The 18,954-nt window shown below is 36.4% G+C and overlaps 1 protein-coding gene across 3 annotated transcripts; it reads right to left on the bottom strand.

Moving 5' to 3' along the window:
- Positions 1–4,109: 4,109 nt before the first annotated feature.
- Positions 4,110–14,424, bottom strand: LOC108671220. Of its 3 annotated transcripts, none has more exons than XM_018158718.2 (10): positions 14,317–14,424; positions 13,065–13,118; positions 12,205–12,259; positions 11,316–11,336; positions 10,612–10,637; positions 10,299–10,332; positions 7,487–7,584; positions 6,689–6,792; positions 6,397–6,530; positions 4,110–6,148 (listed from the first exon to the last, which is right to left on the bottom strand). In XM_018158718.2, exons 2-10 carry the CDS (start codon positions 13,115–13,117, stop codon positions 5,972–5,974), a joined length of 702 nt encoding a protein of 233 aa, XP_018014207.1. In that variant the 5' UTR covers position 13,118; positions 14,317–14,424; the 3' UTR covers positions 4,110–5,971. The 3 variants fall into 3 exon arrangements, with proteins under 3 accessions (XP_018014207.1, XP_018014205.1, XP_018014206.1); XM_018158716.2 differs by lacking the exon at positions 10,299–10,332 and adding an exon at positions 8,732–9,296; XM_018158717.2 differs by lacking the exons at positions 10,299–10,332; positions 11,316–11,336 and adding an exon at positions 8,732–9,296.
- Between the last annotated feature and the right edge of the window lie 4,530 nt (positions 14,425–18,954).

Here is an 18,954-nt window from a genome sequence, read left to right as displayed (position 1 = left end):
ATTAACCGGGATTTGAACGCGCGGGTTCACTAATGGCGCAAAATTGTTTACTATAACAAGTCAACATGATTTGAATTCATCACCAAATTTCTGGGATTGTGTGTCCTGATATAAAATTTTTTATCCCAATGCTTCACATAAAAGAGTGATCGCCACACGATGTAGAAAATTGTTCATTCAAAAAATTTTGAAAGTATATTTTTACATTTCCTCTCTTGTTCACTAAAATACACGTATTTATCTATTCCAGAAGATTCATTTATACAGGTTTGATTGAAGACCAGAGCGTACTTTTATTACGCCTTTTCGGACCCCAGATAACAAAATATACCAGCAAATTAACGGTGTAGCAATAGACAGTCCTCTTGGTCCAACATTTGCCGAATTCTACATGTGCGAACTCGAAAACCGTGTATTGTTGGATTCACAAATTAAACCTGACCTTTACTGTCGAAATGTCGACGACACCTTCGTCATCGTTCGAGACGAAGTTCACATGATGGAGCTGCGCGCGGCTTTTGAACGCAATTCCGTTTGGCATTTACTTACGAATTTGGACAAAATCGCACGTTGCCTTTTCTGGACGTCCTGGTGCAAGACGATAATAATTCGTTCGTCACTAAAGTTTATCGGAAACCTTCAGACGTTGGAAAGGTCCTGAACCAAGAAAGCGAATGTCCCCAGCGCTACAAAATCAGCACAATACGCGCCTTCATACATCGAGCGTTCAAGACCTGTACCTCTGGTCGTGACTTAAAAACTGAACTCCGAACCTGCAAACAAATTCTTGTCAACAACGGCTATGCAAACAAAACGATTGACAAAGAAATTTCGAATATCAGAGCACGTCAAAACCGAACAGATGATTCCCCATCAAGAGGTTGCGTCATCAGAATTTACAATCAAAATCAAATGAACGATGGTCATAGGACTGATGAACGAGTCCTCAATTCAATTGTGCGAAATAACATCAGCTGCACAACAGTAACTGACCGAATACAACTTATGATTTAGTACAGAAACAAAAAGATCAAGAATTTAATCATGAAAAACAATCCATGTAAAAAGTCCGGACCGCTACAGGAAACCAATGTCATTTACAAATTTTCCTGCATGAAAGAAGGTTGTAGACTTCTCCAAAATGTAAATTACATCGGTTTGACAAGCACGACATTGAGTCGCAGACTCACATGCCATTTGCAAGCTGGGGGACCAAAGAATCATATGCGGGAGGCCCACAACGAGACCATCACCCGTGCCACGTTGGAGGCCTGCACCAGCTTCGTCATGCGGTGCCCCGACACAACGAGACTGTCGATAGCGGAGGCTCTCATCATTAAGGACGAGTCTCCTGCTATCAATTTGCAAACCGCAGGATTCGTCAGGACGTTGAAATTATTCTCGGATTAATTTGATTTTCGATTTTGAACCGTATCTACGATACTTTCTGTATGAACTTATGTCATGTACAAATTTCAATTTTAGCGTTGTAATAACTGTTCACTTGCTTGATAATGAATATTGATATGTATATTCGAAACGTCGCATTCTAGTAAAATGTCATTTGGTAATCTGCTTTTTGAACTCCAAGCACCTGCAAGAATATTCGTTCGGCTCATCGAAAAAAACAATAAGGAGATTGTTAATAAAAAGTACGCTCTGGTCTTCAATCAAACCTGTATAAATGAAGAACTTCTGCCTAATTACACTAATATCCAGAAGATTCCTGCATAAAAGATACTTATTAGGCAAAAAGATGCTGGACAGATGCTATCCTGCAAAACGATGCAGGACAGCATCTGTCCTACGAAACATGATTTCTTTTTCTCTTCCGTCGTTAATAAATTCCCTTTTTGTATTTTTCCTTCATGCGCCTGATGGCAACACTCCGAGAACCATTTAATAAGCAGCCACATCTTGCAGGTGCATTATTCGTGGGACTGGAACACGTGACGACTAGGTTACAAGGTGTTATATCCGTTTCAGTTTTCCAAATTAACTACTTTGAAATATTACTCGAGTATTATCGTGTTTGTTTTATGTGTATTCAAATTTACGTTCATTAACTTTGTCACTGGATTTGCACGAAGACGTCACTCAATGTGGGTAATGAAATTCATTCTCGAATACTATTGATATACTTACATGCAATTAGAGCGTATATAGAGGAATAGTGGAAAACTTTAGCATTTAGGATTCAGCTATATATATAGGGCCAACCACATGCGTAAATTATTTTGTGATCAATTACGTTAAGATAAGAAATTCTCTCATATTGAGACCAATAATTTTTATTGATTTTGTTTGATATGTTGTTCATTTCTAATCATATTATTTAGTTAAAACTTTGATTCTTTTATCTGTTATTATTTTCAGATGCACTGTGATTGAGTGTTGATTAAAGCCAAGAATCCAGACCCTTTTTAATCCCTCCGCCGGTGAAGCTATCTGTCTGTGCCAGCGTTAGTACCCAAGCGAATACGATTCAAAGGTTTTTCGCACACTTTTGAAGTTGAATCTGATTCATTTTATTGTGACTAGTTTCATGGAACCATCACTTCGAACTAAAATAGTTCAAATGCACTCGCATGAGTAAGAGAAATAACTTCCGAAACCTAAGCCTCGCTTGTGATTTAAAAACATTTGCGAAAATAAATTATTTCCGGACTTGCAAATCGTCAGGACATTAAGTACTTGGTGTAGAACTGGAAGAGTGCAAGTGGAGAGTTGATTCAAAGACTTCTCATAATTTTGCGCGTGATCTAATTTTTCGGTATACCGTCGTGCGTAAACTATTGCGTCATTTGTGTGCGTAGTTAATCTAATTCATGATCGCACCTTGGTACCGTTGGATAGGGCAGAATGTCAGCTTTAAAATGAGTATAAAAACCGAATAAGTGAAAATTTTCAATTTTAGGGTAGACGCTCCCCTTAAGGTTCAGCTTTTTCATCTCATCAGCATTCTTTGACATTTTAAAATCTGCAATGAAAATGTTTAGAGGCATTTACACACGAATTTTTAAGCCAGGCCTTTCAAACTTGGACGGAAGACAACTTCAAACTTGCTACATTAAACTAAAAAGGATGGAATTGAGTAGTGTTGAATGTTAGACACTGTCCTAAGAAGCGTTTCACGCGCTCAATTATGGATGAATGAAACAGCACAACGTGACGAGTTCTACAATTTCATACTAAATGCTTCGTACTTTCAAACATGAATATATGAATCTGCGCAGTGTGACGAGTCCTACAATTTCCCACGTAATATTTCGTACATTCAAACAATCAAACATGAATGCATGGGACCGCGCAGTGTGAGAGGTTCATATTTTTATCGTGTCTATTAGTTATCGTGTTTATTAGAACTAATAGATAAAAATACATATTTTACCACGTTTTTCTTAGCTCGCTTTCGTGTCTGTGATGATCAAATCTTGCAATCGATATTTCACCAACTTTCCCATTAGCTAGCGCTCTCGTTGGGGGCGCATATGTATTTAATTGTTTGGTGATTACTTGATATGATGAATATGATGGTTCATTGAACATTTGATAAGTGTATTGCTGATATATCTGATTTGAGCAAATTTTGTTATTTACTGTTGTTATATTGATTTATGATGTTTCATTCAATATACGTAGTTTGAAATGTGTATAAGTAATTCAAGCAAGTAAAGATATGAATCATGAATAACGCTACTCAGGGTATGTAAAAATTTTAAAAGAATCAAATTTGGAGAATTTTAAATGAACGCGTGGACTATATCTAATCAATTTAAGAGGCATATTAAGCATTTGAAAAGAAAATGCATTAAGTATCTAAATAGTTCACCATTAAATAGCTCACTATCAAATCAAAGGTATATGGAGTAACGAATAGTGATAAAGTAATTCGAAATAGTGGTTGAATTCAAAATTGAAATTAAGGCATGCCTAAATGAAGATGCGCCCCACGTTTTTCGTTTTAGATGTTGTAAAATATTTTAACTGAAATACAAAAGACCAAGAGAATGAAAGCAAACAGAGATCAGTAGCTGCCGAAAAATTATTTTCTACTTGTGAGTCCACATGAAAAACGTGGTCTATAAAAATTTTTTTTATACATTTTATTTATCGTGTTTATTAGAACGCTGTCTTTTTCCATTTTTATTTTATCCGAGTAGGGATATAATCTATCCGCTTTTTTACCTGCATTAGGCAATAATTGGGACTTCAGTATTTAAAAAAAAATCCGTTGACCTAAGTCCATACATTATGGTTGGATACTTTCACTTATTGTCTACTGTAGTCTAGTTTGCACATCATCTCTCACGAAAATGAAACATTAAATAAATAATGTAGCCGTAGACCATGCATATTGGGGAACCAAAAGAAAGCACGTCGCAATCAAGTCACAGTGCATATCACGGGGAACGAAAACCTGAAAGTTCAGGGCTTGTTCGGTCAATTTATTCCACAAATCTCCGAGTTATCACAGTTTGAGTCTCGTACGTGTCCGGTAAAGACGTAGTTTCTCGTCATTTCTATCAAACAAAACCGTTGCATTAGAGCAAAAAAATGAGTATATTATAAATGAACTTGTCTTTTATGTAGGTTTACTAAGTAAAGTAATGGTTTGAATCACGACAAACAATCGAAATTCTTCGATTTCATTGTTCCTATAGGAGCAAAGCTACTGTGGTTAGAAGAAATTATTTAAAATTGTCCATAAAATACAAAATAAAATTTTGAGGACTATTCTGCAGTGTAAAATGGTATAATCGGTTCATGTCTCCCAGGCAGTAGGTCATTCATTATTGAGCAGTGTTCACAAGTTCCGTTCCCTTTACATGGTTCTCAAAATACTAATGCTACTCAAGCAGGTTTGCTCAAATGAGAATCCTAATATCGGTATCAAAGACGTTAAGATCTATAAAATTTATCTATTGAATTTGTTATAAGTAGATATACAGCCCCTTCCCTCCTGAACTTGTACTATGAGGTATCACTAAAAAATACCGATACTAGACAACACAACATCATAACATAGAAGTGTCGTTTAGATAAAAAATTTATTTTGGCAGAAAATGATAGCCGTATGGAGTTATAATGTCTTGCACCGGATATTTGCCATGTATCATAGAATTTAATCCGGCAGACTATCAACGGCCAAGTTTCGGTTTAAAAACTATTTCGTGGAAAATTTAAATCGCGTGAGTTTCCACGTACACTCGAAAATTGCGATCAACGTTAAAAAATATAAATAAGTTTTCCATTTGGAATTCATAAAACGACTGACTACATTTTTGCATACATTAAATACAGATCCAAAAATATTAACGAAAGAGCTTATAATGATTCGTTCATGATTTGTTTCAAGATGTAAGTTGAAGTTGCATTATTGTCTTTCGCTAAAATAGTCGACGTGTTCTTGCGCCATGAGTAAAATTATCTTACACGTTAGCTGTGCAACAGAGAAGTGGAATCTACATTTCTTTTCAGTAATTTGTCAACCGTGCACTGTTGTTGACATTTTACAATGTATTTATTATTTATTATATTTCATTCCGATTGTTTACTTTTACTTCCGTTTCCAAGATATATGAATGGCAAATGCATGACGTCATTCTAATATTTTATTAATATTTTGTAGACTTTCAATTGTAAGTAGGTTTCGCTCTTATCTTATTTCATATATGAACTGTATTTATGAATTGTATATTAGCCATGTCATTTTTAAGGTGGCCAGTATAAAGGCACTAGAGCATTTCATCCTGACACAAAACGTTATCTCAAATTTTATAGCTCAAAAAAGAATGTGCCCTATTGGGTAGAACTGACTTTTGCACCAAACCAACTCGTTTTAGCTATTACAACGACACAATACAAGTTTTAAACTAACTCCTCATTAGAAATAGAGTCACCTTTTGTATTACAGCCATTCAAAGACAATATTTTTAACAGTTCCCTTTACAACTTGAGTTTAGTTTCGCTATCTTTCGTCGAAACTTCTGTCGTCGAGCTCAGGCTCAAGTTCGTCTTCGTCTCGCAGGGCTCGGGAAGCAAGGAGTTCGATCTCTTGCAAGAGTTCTTCGGTTTCGCTGGCACCCCAAAGGTCTTCATCTTCCTGAGTCACGAGGGGCGCAGCCTGCAGACTCGTCGTAGATTCCTGAAGAACATTAAAACGTGAAAGTGAAACTGATATCTGATTATATAGGACCTTCACTTTCCTGAACTCGTAAGGTATTGATAATATCTAAGATTGCTCATCGTGCTTCGAAGCAGGTACTTGTTCAGTGATAAATACTATCTGCTTTTTGGAGGCCACAATAGTAATAATTAAATATTTATTGTTTATATATTATTTATTATTGCAATAGTAGTAATAAATAATTATAACCCATTATCGAGACCTACTTTAAAATCCCACTCTAGACTCGCCGGCGTGGAGCACAGCGAGCGCAAACGAGACGAAGAGAGACCACCCATCGAAGAGTCCACCGTGTGGGAGGTCGTGTGAAGAGCTTTGGTTGACTTGTACTGACTCATGTCTGTGGAAAAAACGTTGAATCATTTGTTGGTAAATCATGCAAAATTGTTTCAGTGAAAAAAAGTAACACAAGCTAGGTTACAGAGACTTTCGTTTCAATTCTAAAATTTTTTTATAATGAAAAGTGATATTTAGATGTTTATCTTTGGCCAAGCTAACCAGGTTCTTGATCCCACTCTAGTTCGATGGAAGTGGTGCGCTGCGACTGAACCTCGAGGAGGTCGTGGGCCAGAGTGACGGGTTCCCTGGGAGGGCTGCTGTACCTGGGCAATGAAATGAATTGAACGTTCAATTGTGAGAAGTCAAAATACTCAGAATTGAAATTCATGAATTGATACATTCGGCAAAACATTGTACTGTAAGATTTGTTTTTTTTATGTAAATCTTGTTTTAAAATGCTAATTTGGGTTAAGCCGTGAAGGTTTCAAGTTCGTTGAAGTATATAGTATTTCATTGTGAGGACTGAAAGATCATTATCAGAGGCCATTTCAAAAGACCAAAGAAAGAAATAAGTGCCAGCTCTAAAATCGCAGAGAATGTGTTTATTTTCAAAAACAAACTCGCTCATCTAAAGTTATTATTCAAATCTTGTAGAAAAAGAAAAATGGGAAAAAATTCCCGTGCGGGATTGGATGTCAACAAATGACTTCGTTTTGACAAATGACAATGACTTCGTTTTCAACCGAGATTATCTGTATGCACCAATAATAACGAATACTAAAATGTAGGTATTACTAAAAAGCCGTTAAAATTACTAAGCATATTTGGTGGATTCAGCTATTATCTGAATATGCACGAATCATCACGTACAAAATAGGTTTCAATGAAATTTTTTTCCGACCGTATCCAATAAAGTTCTTACGAACGCCTAATCTAACCTTCCATTAGCGTTTGCTCTTAGAGTTACTGACGTACAATTTAATTTAATTCTGGTTTATTTCTATATTTGTAGCTCACGTGAAGGGCTCTGTGTCCGCCAATGGGTTGACGATTAAGCTGGCGAGGTGATGCTCCTGTACGGCGCCCGTATGCAGACCAGTGAAGCTCTGACACAGCTGACGCAAGCGTATTTTTAGAAATTATTTGTATAATAACTATTATTATATTAATTATCACACATAACATGAAATACTACAAAAATCTTTAGCTAATAACAGGAATCACAGAGGTCAGAATTTTGTACTTTAAACAACTTCTCAGCCTGTAATAACTATGAAAGCGAATGAAAGAGAAAAAATAACAATTTCAACATCATTGCACACCGATCGACATATAGGAATTAAGAAGGTATATCATTCAATCAATGAAATGAAAGTGTGCAATAGGAGTTATCATTTAATTTAGGAAATAAAGTTTAATTTAACATGCGATGGTTGCTCCTAATAAATGATTTTGTTTTTACACGAGCTGAAATTTACGAACAATACATTTATCAAAGGCAAGAAATACGGTGCTCGTGCTCGTAATTAATTGTAGAAATCATGCGTAACAGAAATCAATCTAAACAGCGGAAATTAGGCTCAACAAAACATGCATCAATAGCAATGCAAAGTTCATAAAAAGTTTTCATAAAGTTTTACTTTGTGATTATTAATTCAATCAAGATTTGTATATTATTAAATTTCGCACCATCACTTTTCCTACGCTCGTATCAAATTATGACGCAATTCTTTAAATATTTTTTCCTTCTCTGTTTTATAATGCGCTGCTTGTCAAGCTGTTTTGAAGTTAAATTTCATAAGTTGCTCTACATTATGTGAACTTATTTTAAAACAAACTCTGTAGTTATTTAGAAGTAAATGACTGGAGACAAGTAAATCTGTCTACTTGAAAACCGGTATGAAAATAAAGCTTTTCTCCGGAAGCTGGCTTTTTTCTTCTATTTTACTCGAACGATATGAGGTTTAATTTGATTATTTTTTTTTCATTATGTATAATACATTAAATATGCATTAATAGTATCGGTATTGTCCATTATCATCGGTGAAATTTTTTTTGAAGATGCCAAACCACAAATAATGCCAACAATTATATTACATTATTATTCTTGATGTTATTGCACATAACAGCGTTTCCTAATTTTCTCCCTGCTTTACTACCAAAAAGCAATAAAACTTCATTTCCTCTATTTGTACATCATTTATCAGATATAAATAATCGCACTACACATCCGGTAATGGAACAACGGCTTGGCAAATTTACCTGCGAGGTTTCATCTGTAGATGAGGCATTAGACGACTTATGTATTCCACTCTCTCCGGTTGGTGCTGGCCTTTCGTATATATTATTGCTAGAAGAATGCAAGTGTATCTTCGTCTCGTTGATAAATCCCTCTTTTGCGTCCATTGACCTCTCCAACTCATCATTTCTGTCATTTGCTCGAATTTCTTGCCTGTGAAACATATCTCGTGTCGAGTGTTTGGCTCGCCCGGCGTCGTTGATGCTCTCACTGGAGTTGTTAATGTCGAAACATATTTGTTCAAAACGTGTGACTAGCCCACTAGCTTTGCTTATAAACTGATTTGAATTTTGACCTAAGTTATGTCGAGATTTTTTAGATATTTTGTTGCTGAAATTGTTCGGCGCGAGAGGCAGCTGCTTTACAGTACCCAGGTTACCAGCTTCCAAGTTAGATGAACTGCTGCGGTCATCGGTTGTTGCACTCTCTTCCTGTTCATTTCTGACGTTGTCGTGTTCTTCAAATTCATAGATAACAGAATCTTCATCACTTGTATAAGTAAGAGACAGAATAAGCTCGTCGTCTGAACTGTAGGGTTAAACAAGCAGAACCAAGTCAGGTTTGCTCCTGTCATCCACCTTAGATTCAAGCCACTATGTTGTATTGGATTAGCAGCTCGACTATTTGCATTAATTTGTAATGAGGAAATTGTTTACCTCTACAATCATCGCGTCAGTTTCTTTAAGCCGGATATTATTCTAGCTCCTTACGAAGATTTGCAACCCCCGTCTTTCTCTAACATGTGGTGTTCATTGTTGAGTCGCCAAGATCAAGTGGTAATATCTTAATGCCCTTGTAAGTTTTATTAAAGTTAACAGAGAACATTCGTTACAAAAGACTTATAATAAAGTGGAAGATACTGCGGCAACACTAGATGAATGAGTGAATACTCAACGGTTGTAAACAAAAATTATGGCAAACGATTACACAACAAACTACTGCATTTGCTTTATTGTCACCATGTGCATGCAGACGTGTGTTGGAATGGATACGCAAGGCTAATAGACGAAAAGATCGAACTCATCAGCGTACATGGCCAGAAGAGTAAAAAATTCTCGATATCGAGAAAACTGGTTTTGACAATACAGATCCCTTTGTCATAAATATATTGTAAAAAAAATATTTCCCATACAAGTCCGTACCTGCATATATGAATCCAGAGCGCTAGGAAATCTTGTTAGGTCAAAATGGGAGCGGAACATTCGAAAGCAATTGTGTTAACAAAAATTAATGCATGTTATTGGGCATTGCAATAGTTGCCAGTTGTATTTTAAGCACATTAGCATGCAATTGATGCCTCATGCAAAACCTCTCACGTGTTAACTGCCAATGTTTGTCAACTTTTTACTCCTAATTTAAGGTTACATTACATTTCAAAGAATTATATTTAACGTAAAACATGACACGTTACGTCAGCCAAATTATAACGAAAACCGCGTTTAAAGAGCGTCAATATATGGAAGGACAAGCTAAACATTTGGTGAGTGCGTGAAAAAAGCAAAGGCTTGTGCTTTTGCAGGCGCAATTTACCTTTTGTTTCGTGCGGCGGAAGAAATTTTCGATCCTGCATGAAAAGCAAGATTTACAGTCCCAAAAATCACTCGATAGAGCAACGGTGTCTCTTCTTGACCAATTTCTGCAGGTGTCTCATAATTATTTCTCTACATATCCACACTTAATTTATATTGAACTCATAGGCTTGGTTAAAAAAATTTTGCAAGTCTTGAAATTGTTCTTTCCCAGAAATATATTATATAAACCCACTCTATAGAATATTTCAGCGTATATTAACTATATAAACTTAAGCTTGGATTAGAAGCATATCATCTCAAGTTTTGATTACCTTGCACCTGCTGACTGCCACCCGTTCTGGAACAGAGAGTTAAGTTAAAACTTTATAATTATCAAATCCGACTAAAGGTAGTATTTTTGAAGATATTCCTTCACCAGCGTAGTTAATCTTGCTGTTTATAGTTAGCAATATTTGTTTACTTGATCAGAGCCCCACGTTACAATTACAAGATATTATCTTTAAATAATCTTATTAATTTTAACTTAGATAATATTTAAATTAATTTAAATAATATTTAGATAATATATTAATAAGATAGTATCGTTACCGCATGTCTCCATTCTCACCAAATGTAAAATTATTATACCTTTTAACAAATGAAAGTTTCATATGAATATGAAACAGCTTCAATTAATACACATTCATTAGTTATGTTTAAAATGATTAAATGAATAATTTCACAAGCTCGTGCGGCTATAAGTAGTTGTCGCTGCATCATTACCGAAGAGATGAGAAGTTACCAACCAATGTCAGATATCATATAATAAAACCAATTTGGTAATCGTATGTAGCTTCTTTTTAATAATATCTAATAATTTAATAACCAAATTTTAAGTAAAAAAATCATGAACGTGAAAAACAGAATATCAAACGCCAAGATAAAGAAAACTTTAGTATAAGGTATAATCTTAATTTCTAACTTATTGCCTCCAAACCTCATATATTTATTATTTTACTCAGTCCTACTCACTTACCGGTTGAGTCCTTATTTCGAGCTGCGTGAGTGGGGACAAAATTGCTTTATAAGAATATTGCAAAATATGGCTCTAAAATAAATAAAAATACAAGGTTTTATTTGAAAATTATAGAAATTTCCTATGTGCATTTATTTCCAATTTGCTATTAATTATATTATTTTAGATTAACATTGTACAGTCGTTCACCTTCCGCTTTCTCAAATTGTGATTGGAGTATGACCACCAGCTACGCAGAATGTTTTGGTCATTCGGACAAGTCATCAGTCGCTTTTCAAGTTATCAACTTTTTGGTGAGAAGAATGGAAAACTTACCACCGTTTCTCAAAAATTTCATTGGAGTTGTGTCCACCTATTTATTAATGTAGTAACACTTAGTGGTCTTAATAATGTGGTAGGACATAGTGGTCTTAATAATGTGGTAGGACTTAGTGGTATTTATAATGTGGTAGAACTTACTGGTCTTTTTAGTGCGGTAGGGCTTAGTTGTCTTTATAATGTGGTAGGACTCTTAATGGTCTTAATAATATGATAGAACTTAGTGGTCTTAAAAATGTGGTAGAACTTAGTGGTCCTAATAATGTGGTAGACTTAGTGGTCTTTATAATGTGGTAGGACTTAGTGGCCTTAATAATGTGGGAGGACTCTTAATGGTCTTAATAATGTGGTAGAACTTGGTGGTCTTAAAAATGTGGTAGAACTTAGTGGTCTTAATAATGTGGTAGACTTAGTGGTCTTAATAATGTGGTACGACTTAGTGGTCTTAATAATGTGGTAGACTTAGTGGTCTTAATAATGTGATACGACTTAGTGTTCTTTATACTGTGGTAGGACTTAGTGGTCTCAACAATATGGTCTTAATAATTCCGTAAGACTGACGGTACCTCACCTCTAGGCGCTCGTCTTCGGAACCTCGTCGCGGTCTCACCGTCACCGCCTGGTATCTGAGAGACGATATTGTTGGGTGAGTCCATGCCACGTCACTTTCATGTTAAGAAAATGCATGGCTCGACTGATATCTAACAATAATAATAAAAAGAATGAATTGCATTCTTTTCTTTCAAGTGATATTAGAGGTAATATGAATTAGTAGGGATAAGTAAGCCAATTAAACCCTCCACTGATTGAACCATATCATTGTACGGAGAATACACTGCATACGAGTACGAGGAATACACTGCATACGAGTACGAGGAATACACTGCGTACGAGTACGAGGAATATACTGCGTACGAGTACGAGGAATACACTGCGTACGAGTACGGAGAATACACTGCGTACGAGTACGAGGAATATACTGCGTACGAGTACGAGGAATACACTGCGTACGAGTACGAGGAATATACTGCGTACGAGTACGGAGAATACACTGCATGCGAGTACGGAGAATACACTGCATATACGAGTACGAGGAATACACTGCATACGAGTACGAGGAATACACTGCGTACGAGTACGGAGAATACACTGCGTACGAGTACGGAGATAATTTCAGATAATTTCTTGAAGCAAATACAAAGAGCCAAAGGAGAAAATTTATTCTTCGTTTGCATTGTAAAACAAAGACTGCTCCTCGAGAGGAGAATTCAAAAGCATTCTTTAAAACTATTTAAAATTTCTTACAAAAAAATATTTCATTATTTTCGTTACCTGCGAGTGATTTTATAGTAAATCCAACGCAAAATCCAACAACATTAAATTTTTCTTAAATGCATTATTTATATCAAAACAAAATGTGTGTATTGTTACCTGACTAGAGAATATGCAGAGGGCGGGCAGCAGCTGTATAGAAAGTTCCCCATCCTGCGGAATTACACGTAATCCTGTTATATCAAGTTACACGCCTGGGCCATCAACGGAACTGCGTCAGACAAAATCGTGCCAAAAACGGCACAATGAAACCTCCTAATATTTTTGTGTGATCATTTCGTACAATAATCAATTTCTATTCTTTGAATCCTGCAAGGATTCTGACCGATATTCAAGTGAGTCTGAACAACCCGCTTGGTTGAATAAACAACTTGCAATGAACGCATCATTTAGTTCCGACGGCCCTTTTAAGCGCATTTTCTCATTTAAGGAAAAAAGGCGCTATTGTGCTCGTCATGTCCGTCCGGCTGTCCGTGACTTCACGTTCTCGTCGATTTTAATAATAATTTAAAACGTGACGCGATTTGGAATATAGTTTTACATGATGCACTGAGTGCAGCGCACTGCTCGAATAGCAATGAAAACTGATTTACGCACGAGAAAATGCGCTCTCTGTCACTCCTGCAGTGAGTACTGATCATAATTTCAGAAATAACTTTTGGGCTATTCGGACAAACTGTAACCCATTTGTGTTAGTCACGGCTGACTCATCCACAGCCTTTGCTCTGGCTAGTTGGGCACGGCTAGGTCGGAATTTCCTACACGCTAGTGGACAAGTGGGACAAAAAAAAACGCGTTTACTTTTGGACCAGGAGTTGATGCATATAACTCATACGTGAGTCCACGATACACATTACACAAGTTGAGCCTTTGTGTTTTGTGCCCATGACGATGCGGTGTATCAGGTATAAGAATAGACCCCGGCATTGTTTTCAGGAAGACGATCTAGCAGTCTCCCATGATCACCATTATATATATAGTGATTAGTTATCGACATTTGTAAACTATTTTATCCTTGAAATCCTTTCATGCAATTTCATTTCTCGCATTACAAAATGACGTCCAGTAGTGAAAATCGCTAATAATGATAAAATATTTACTAAAAAGAAAATTATTACAAATTCTCATCTTCTTTATATAAATAAATAAAATTCTAACCCTATTGAAATTTCTTGAAACAAATGGGGAGCACGGTATGAAAGCGTAATTACATTGAATGAAGTTAAATTTAAATCCTCTGCCAACTTCAACAATTCCATTGTTTAAATCCATGGTTAAATCTATAAAAAGTTACAACTATAAACCTAGTTAATGAGGAAAAAATATGATTATATTACTTATTAATGCTCACCAGCTGCCAGGTTTGATGAATCATTGCCCCTTGACGCTGCCTTCCTTTGGACAAAACTTCTACATGCGGGATTTAAATTTGGATTTAAAAAAAAAAGTAAAAAATAATAAATCTGCCGTAAAAAATAACATTATTTTGAACTTGTAAATTTAAACTTATATTTTTCAAAGTTAGAATATAATCTTTATTAAATTGGAACTTTGATGATTCTTACACTGCAATTAAAAATGTTTTAATTGATGCTTAACTACTAGGTGTCGATAAAGTCCCCTCACGTGACGTGAAGCATCGAAGAAGGTGAAAACTGACGCACACTATAGGAAGTTGTAGTTCTTTAGTTGTTGGGCTAGTGTTAGTCATGGCCTCCTTTTAACTTCAAAGTTGTTAATAAGCCAATTTCAGCAATTGCGTAGTATGAGAGGCACGATATCGGGTGATATGCATCGGAACTATTATGTACGCAAATATGTACCCATGGTACAGAAAAGGCAACTGAGAGTTATTACTTCCTATTTATTGTTTTAAGGTAATGAAAGTATTGCATTAGAGACGAAACTTGAGTAATTCAATCGACATTGAAATAATTTAAGGTCATGTGCAGCACGCGCACTAGGTTTATAAATCTCATCCCCCCGAGCTAGACTTTGGAAGTCGACGAGATGCTAAATAAATATCGTTTATATAGCAAAGTCTGAAGTATTAAACAAAAAAGTTGGAATTTCAGGTCTAAATACGTGACGCTCACCATGTTTTTAATCACACCAGTGAATTCATGACGAAAACTGCGAATTCACGCGTCGATAATTTTGTCGAATTCACGACATGTTAAAGAATTGCACAACAGAACGCAATTCGTTAAGTAAACATGACAATTCATGTTAAAGAATTTAGTTCATGAAAGTGTCCTGTGTTCAAGATGATCTAGTTCATGAACGTGTTGAATCTTGCGAAAATATACATCAAGTAAACATATTATTCAGTATCATTAAAACTTTAACGACCACAACGCAACATTAATTGTCGTCAAACCATAATTCACTGCAGATTTCAGCCTGTTAAATACCATGGATTAAGTCACTTTAAACTGGATAACAGGTTAGTTATTGCCCCTTTAACTTATTTAAGGAAATGCACGTTGTTTTTCACATCTCTGAGATGAAAGAGTCGGGATATGCCTTCTATTTTTTCAATTACTTGCTCTCTCGAGGTCCACTTGGTGCATATTGTAATTCACTGTTGCTTATTAGTACGCGATGCTGCCAATATAACTTATTAGTCCAATACCTGAGTTGGATTTACTACACTGGCACAAGCAACGGCCTGTACAAACGGGGCTATTATAGACGTCGTTTCCACATCGAGGCTTCTATGGAAAACCGATCGCGCTGTTACTTTGAATTCACCACGCACCTTTGTGTCTCTAAACGCCCTATTCAACTTGGGTCAATACCGAGCTAAAGAACACAAACAATTCAGGAACTTACAAACATGAGTTGAAAAAGTTTATTTGAACCCTAACGAATCAAGTACATGCAGGAATAACTTGATGCAAGTTAAGTTAAGTTAACATAACTCAGGAAATGGCAGGAGTTTAAAACCGAAACCTTGTATCGGCAAAGGCACGCGGGCACTGAACAGCTGATCAATAGGAAGCAGGTATGGCTGGGCTGGCGGCTCGTCACGCCACAAACCAGCAATTGCTGGATCTGATATGCAGGCAGGTATGGCTGGGCTGGCGGCTCGTCACGCCATGAACCAGCAATTGCTGGATCTGATATGCAGGCAGGTATTGCTGGGCTGGCGGCTCGTCACGCCACAAACCAGCAATTGCTGGATCTGATATGCAGGCAGGTATGGCTGAGCTGGCGGCTCGTCACGCCACAAACCAGCAATTGCTGGATATGATACGCAGGTATGGCTGGGCTGGCGGCTCGTCACGTCACAAATCAGCAATTGCTGGATCTGATATGCAGGCAGGTATGGCTGAGCTGGCGGCTCGTCACGCCACAAACCAGCAATTGCTGGATATGATACGCAGGTATGGCTTGGCTGGCGGCTCGTCATGTCACAAATCAGCAATTGCTGGATCTGATATGCAGGCAGGTATGGCTGAGCTGGCGGCTCGTCACGCCACAAACCAGCAATTGCTGGATATGATACGCAGGTATGGCTTGGCTGGCGGCGCCCCACGCCACGAACCAGTAATGGCTAGGCCCTAATTCAAACGCCAACAAAGTCCAATTGAAATTTTGAAGAAGACTGAGATGTTATCACACCAAAATCTTGTACTTCAGGTAGGAATTACATAGGATTGAGTTAAAAAAACATCCGTGGCTGCAGAAAAGTTTTGGCTTTCCCGAGCGTAAAAGTTGACGACTCAAATCCGAATGACATTGTTTATGGAATGAAAAATTCAACTTCCATGTGTTAATTTAAGTGTTCTTGTATGCTGTGAACAAGGCACGAAAAGGAAAAGAACCGGCGACAGGCCACATTAGGCCTACACTTCAGCGCCGAGATCAATATGTTATGTTATGTTTATGTTATGTTATGCTTATTGAAAGTGCCTAGAAGACAAATAATTGAATAGTGACTAAAAAACATCACCTAATTTAAATGAAGGCCGGGCAATAATCACAACTTTTGATTTAAAAACAATAATTGGAATTACTGGATCACTTTTCAGAGCCTTATTTTGTCCCACAGTCAGTCTTAAAAGATTAAAAAATGCAATCCGAGTTTATAAGCTTCAGTTGCAGTTGCACACCCGCTACGACGTCACACAATACAATGAAAATTGATACCAAGTTATCTGTATTTCTATAGTCGTTATCGTGCGATGTGTGTAGATAAGTGTCCATTGGGCAACGGGTTTAAGAACCGACCTGATAAAGATGTGCAGAGGTATAGGTTTTGAATAGAAGTTCCTCCCACTTCACAAATTAATGGATAATAATCAGTAATTACTTGGGTTCAACGTCAGTTGTGGAAAGATCTGTTCATAAAAACAGTTGTCAGATATCCGTGACACTAGGCAAGAATATTACATGAAACAGCGAATTGCCAAACTTGGCTTTTTCTTCAACGCCTATACTGCTATACAATACTAACACTGAGCTTTTTACCTCCACGCAGGAGCGTTGAATTCAAGTTAGCCTAATAGATCGACAACTTCAAAAGCATTACTGAATCCCGAACATCTATCGTTTTGAATATAATTTTGCATTTGGTTAAGATATTTGGATGACGACACAAATAGATCGCACAAAGGAAGTGCAAGTAAAGCTTAAAGGGGAGCGTCTCGATCAAAATCGAAAATTTTGACTTTTTCGGTTTTTATACTCATTTTACAACACTTCTCTTCAACTTCACTTCTTGTTTGTCTGTTTGTCTGTCTGCTACAAATCTTGTAATCGAAATTTAACACACTTCTACTTATCCTATCGATCTGAAATTTTGCATACTTGTTTAAAGTTGGAGACAATGCATGAATCAAATGTCAAAATAAATGATTTTAAAAAGTAATAAAAATTTTTTTTTCAATATTAAAAATATTTAAAAAATAATTTTGTCAGCTACAAATCTTATAACTGATATTTGACACACTTTTACCTGTCTAATTGATCTGAAATTTTGCACACTTGTGTGAAATCAGAGTCAATGCATGAATCAATTAATAGAATAAATAATTTTGAAAAAAATTATAAATTAAAAAAATTATATATTAAAAAAATTGAAAAAGTAATTTTTTTTATATTCGAAAATTAAATGAGAAATTCATGGTACATCTTTAAGATTGGAGACACTGGATTCTTTGGAAGTGTTGTCTTTAAAAAATAATTTTTAAACGTATATTTTGTTAAAGCTTACATTCTGCCGCATCTATCGGTACCAAAACCATCTCTGTACGTTGATTTATGCGTTCACGACAGATCGCGAAAGGGTTAGGGGTGGTGGAGTTCCTTAACATTTAATATAGGCCTAAATTACCGGTAGCACACTTAAATAGCTAGTCTGAACACGCTGTGCTTCAGTTATCCGCCTGCAGTCATATGGATATGGCTCTCGTGCCGTCGTTCGCACGATCCTTGACAGAAATTGAGCGCCCAATATCTTGTAGTCTTGCAACCTTGCACCCTTGAATGACTTTTTCGAGGCGCGCGCGACTTTGTCGGGCCCTACTGAAAAGTTAACTTATTGTCACTGCAAACCTATCTCCTCCTAGAGTTTTGAAGCTACATCAATGAGACAAACACCATTCGATTTGGAAAAAAAGATCTACAAAAGTGTGTATGCGTTTTCTAATTTCGCTATAGTTTAGATTTTATTCTGCAAAAAGGGGAAAGGCGGGGGTTAAAATCGAAAAATTTCCAAAAATTTTACAAAAAATGCTCCCACACCCACAAAAATAAGAAATTGAAAAAAACCTATACACAATTTTGTAGATGTGGTCTTTACGCATCGAATGATATGTGTCTCGATGTTGTAGCTTGAAAATCCTAGGAGGAGATAGGTTTTCTAAAGTACCCTTTTTTAGTCGTTTTCTAAGAATTTCACGTTTTCTTTCAATTTTTTCGAAAAATTCACACGAATAAAACCTGTTTTATTTTAGGGTTTACACATGTGTACCAAATTTCA

This window comes from Hyalella azteca, unplaced genomic scaffold (genome assembly GCF_000764305.2).
Source record: "Hyalella azteca isolate HAZT.00-mixed unplaced genomic scaffold, Hazt_2.0.2 contig16648, whole genome shotgun sequence".
NCBI lineage: Eukaryota > Metazoa > Arthropoda > Malacostraca > Amphipoda > Hyalellidae > Hyalella > Hyalella azteca.
Note: the sequence above shows the minus strand (reverse complement) of the source record. Positions and strands in the feature narration are given on the sequence as shown.